This window comes from Brassica oleracea, unplaced genomic scaffold (assembly GCF_000695525.1).
Source record: "Brassica oleracea var. oleracea cultivar TO1000 unplaced genomic scaffold, BOL UnpScaffold00890, whole genome shotgun sequence".
Taxonomy (NCBI): Eukaryota; Viridiplantae; Streptophyta; class Magnoliopsida; order Brassicales; family Brassicaceae; genus Brassica; species Brassica oleracea.
Window position 1 is genome coordinate 6241 of NW_013617504.1, and position 4033 is coordinate 10273.

At 40.8% G+C, this 4033-nt stretch overlaps 1 protein-coding gene and 1 pseudogene across 1 annotated transcript; both read left to right on the forward strand.

Annotated features, from left to right (window-relative positions):
- The first annotated feature begins 538 nt into the window (after window positions 1-538).
- LOC106320347 lies at window positions 539-1098 on the forward strand (annotated as a pseudogene).
- A 1038-nt stretch (window positions 1099-2136) lies between these two features.
- On the forward strand, window positions 2137-4033 carry LOC106320348. The gene is made up of 3 exons (XM_013758702.1): window positions 2137-2806; window positions 3254-3644; window positions 3733-4033. Exons 1-3 carry the CDS (start codon window positions 2137-2139, stop codon window positions 4031-4033), a joined length of 1362 nt encoding a protein of 453 aa, XP_013614156.1.

A 4033-nucleotide genomic window follows, 5' to 3' on the forward strand; every position in this document is an offset into this window, starting at 1 on the left:
TCTGATGCTGTCGCGAACGAGGAAGAGGTCGCGTGCTGGAGCTGCTCTCGGGTCGCGAACGTCTGAGCTAGGATCAGGAACGCCTTGGGCTGAAGCTGATCGGGGACGCGAGCTGGAACAGAAGCGGGAACAAGAGACGCGATAGGGGTTTAGGGTTCGCCGGATCGCCGGATCGCCGGCTAGGGTTAGGGTTTTAGGGTTTTTCGATTTTGGTATTAGCTTAGGGATTTAGAGTTCGTGTTGATAACGTGTTATAAAAGTAATGGAAAAGTCTATCTTTATTCATAACATAGAAGTTTCTTATGTACGAGATTACACCGTCATAGATAAATGGAAAGATTACAAATTATAATTTCTTGGTTATGAGCCATCCACAATCTGGCTCATCACAAAAGAGAAAGATTTTTGTTTATTTCCTTTTTTTGTTTTTGTTTGGTCACGAAACGGAAAGAATTGTAGAGTATATATACTCTACAAGAATGTCCCTATAAAAGCATAAACTGTAATCACCGTTCTCTTAATAGAAAGAAAGAGGACAATGACGATGTCGCAACTTCTTCAGATAAATTGGTAGAGGAAGAGATACTATGTCGAGTTCCGGCCACATCTCTAAAACGTTTACGAGCTACCTGCAAACTATGGAACGGTTTATTCAACAATAGGAGATTTGCAAAAATTCACTTTGATAGATCCGCAAAGAAATTTCTGTTTCTCATGTTAAAGAATGAGTATAGGATTCGCTCGTTGAGCGTGGAGCTTAAAGGTGAGCTTGGCCTACTAGATCCGCTTCATTCAGTTCAATTCAAGATAACTCATGTCTTTCACTGCGATGGCTTGTTGTTATGCACCTATGAAGGGTACCATAGACTTGTGGTTTGGAACCCATGTACCGGTCAAACCAAGTGGCTCAACCATCCTGTAAGTCGTTACAAGGGTTACATAACTTACACTCCTGGAGGTAACATAACTTACACTCTTGGATGCTACCAAGACAAGAAGTCTCACAATAGTAACTACAAAATATTGAAACTCGTGGAATGGGAGAAGAACCAAAGATTCGAAATCTATGAGATAAAATCTGATTCATGGAGGACTTAGATGACTTCCAAGGCCACACCTTAGATGACTTAATTACTGAAACTCAGAGTGACTAAAAAGAACATTTGTATGTTTCTTGAAGTTTCATGGTTAGATAATAGGGACTTGAGATATCTAAACACACACGCCAAAACCAAGTTTTATACTATGATGGTTTGGACTAAAACAAAGTCAAGCATTCAAATATAGAGGTTGGCTGAATACTACTCGACCACACCTAAACCCGATTGGTATGATAATTATAGGGATATATCGGTCAGCAAGGGGCTATTGTATGACATCTATCTTCGAGACCATGAAAGCATATTCCGTAGATGATGGTTTAACAGAAGAAGCTCTGGTCACCAAGCTACACACCCGTCGCTGTCATCATCTTTTCTTACACTCATCATAGAGACACAAATGTAAGGTTTTGGGCTTCAGATATTCTACCTGGGCCAACTACAGCATCACTCCTATGGGCCAAGACAAGGACGCAGGCCCATCTCCTGTGTACCCCGTATACCTTGCTAACACATATTTAACGAGATTTCAATATGTTGTTAGGTCGAGCAGTCTAAGGAAATTCACAGAACCTTTACGGCAACAAGGATCAGATCAATCAGTAATAAGCAAGAGGAACGAGACAATAATACAAGATAAATAGCTTAGACCTAAGTCTATTTGATCTAAGGGCTTTGTTGTATCCTCTAGCTTGGAGTATTTGGTTCTTTGTAAACAAACTATCTAGCACACTGATTTGGTGTTGCTAGAGTCTCTTTGATCTAGTGGAGTTTGGGAGCAGCCGAGGGCCGGGAACTCGTTAAATTGACTGTGTCATTGCTTTCAGTTTAAAACCTAGATCTAAGACTAACTTGGAACCTAAGTAACCTAAGCTAAATTCTCTTACAAGTGGTATCAGAGCTTCCGGGTTATTAAGGCTACTTAGGAGAGAGAGACAGGTTCATATCCATTACCTGTTCAATGGTGACTTCGAAGGAACGTGTGGATATTGACAGGTTCGAGGGTGATGGTGATTTCGCCCTATGAAAGGTGAGGATGCTTGCTCATTTTGGAGTGCTTGGACTTAAATCCATTCTCACTGACACGAAGCTTCTAAAGGAGGGATCAGACGCAAAGGATGAACCCGAGTCTGCCATGAAGGACTCGGGAAAGGGACTTACTGGAATTGTTGACCCTGCACCTGTGATAGACCCTACAAAATTTGAGAAATCAGAAAAAGCCAAAGACCTGATTGTGCTGAATGTTGGGAATAAGGTACTAAGAAAAATTCAACATTGTGAGACTGCTGTTGCAATGTGGAGTACACTGAACAATCTCTACACAGAGACTTCCCTACCCAACAGGATTTATCTACAGCTCAGGTTCTACACTTTCAAGATGGTTGACTCAAAATCTATTGATGTGAATGTTGATGACTTCCTAAAGTTTGTAGCAGACTTAAACAATCTGCAAGTTGAAGTATTAGAGGAAGTTCAAGCTATTTTACTTCTAAGTTCTCTACCTGCTAAGTATGATCAACTCAAGGAGACTCTCAAGTATGGGAGAGACACACTGAGCCTAGCTGAGGTTACTGGTGCTGCAAAGTCTAAAGAAAGAGAGTTGATCGAGAGTGGCAAGTTCACCAGGTCAGGTGGAGAAGGTCTGCTTGTAGACAGAGGCAGATCAGAACAAAGATCCGGAAAGGGCAATGGAAAGACATACAAAGGTAGATCTCAGAGTCGACATGGGAGATCTAAGTCTTGTTCCAGGAACAACAAAAACACCAAGGGAAGTTTTGTATGTGGATAGGAGGGTCATTGGAAGTGTGATTGCCCTGACAGGAGATCAGCCAAGTCGCAAGACTCGGCGAATGTAGCAGAAGAGGCAAAGCAACGTCTAATACTCACAGTCAGCACACAATACACTAAGGACGAGTGGGTGATGGAATCATGATGTTCGTTTCATATCACATCTGATAAGAGCTTCTTATTTGATTTGGAAGAATTTAAGGGAGGCAAAGTGTTGATGGCAAAAAACACTCATAGCAACATTCAGGGAATTGAGAAAATTAAAATTCTAAATCCAGACGGTTCGTTCGTTATCTTAACAGGAGTTAGATACATGCTAGGCATGAGCAGAAATTTAATTTCTTATGGATTGTTGGAAACAGCAGGATGTCGATATGAAGGAAGAGACCTTACAGTTAATTTTTACAAGGATGATAAAAGGGTTCTGTCTGGAAGGTATCATCTGGGACTATATTATCTTCAAGGAATAGTCTTAAGAGGAGAAGCTAATCTATCTCGAGCAGAGAAGAATATGACTAATGTTTGGCATTCACGCCTCGGTCATATGAGTCTTAATAACATGTCAGAACTTGTCAAAAGGGGATTTATTGTCGACGAGGATGTTAAGACCCTGGATTTCTGTGAACATTGTATCATTGGGAAGTCACACAAGCAAAGCTTTCCCAAAGCTAAACATGTGACTAATGGCATTATGGAGTATGTTCATTCTGACCTATGGGGTTCTCCTTCTACACCAGACAGCCTTGCTAGAGCTAAGTACTTTGTTACTTTTATTGATGATTTTTCAAAAAAAAGTCTGGATTTATTTTCTGAAGACTAAGGATGAGGTATTTTCTAAGTTCAGGGAATGGAAAGCTGAAGTTGAAACTAAGACAGAGAAGAAAGTCAAGTGTTTGAGAACAGACAATGGTTTGGAGTTCTGTAATAAACAGTTTGCTGATTACTGCAAGAAGGCTGGGATTAAGAGGCACATAACCTGCACTTACACTCCGCAGCAGAATGGAGTTTCAGAAAGAATGAACATAACAATTATGGATAAGGTGAGATGTATGTTAGCCGAATCTGGCTTGGACCAAAGCTTCTGGGCAGAAGCTGCATCTACTACGCGATTTATATGTTTAATAGATCACCTAACTCTACGCTGA

Bases quoted from the DNA above. Each gene is read 5' to 3' on its own strand.
- LOC106320348 (XM_013758702.1), top strand. From the start codon at position 2,137: ATGCTTGCTCATTTTGGAGTGCTTGGACTTAAATCCATTCTCACTGAC. The intron at 2,807-3,253 runs GTAGATCTCAGA...TGGAAACAGCAG, and splicing joins CAATGGAAAGACATACAAAG to GATGTCGATATGAAGGAAGA. The intron at 3,645-3,732 runs GTACTTTGTTAC...TTCTAAGTTCAG, and splicing joins GACAGCCTTGCTAGAGCTAA to GGAATGGAAAGCTGAAGTTG.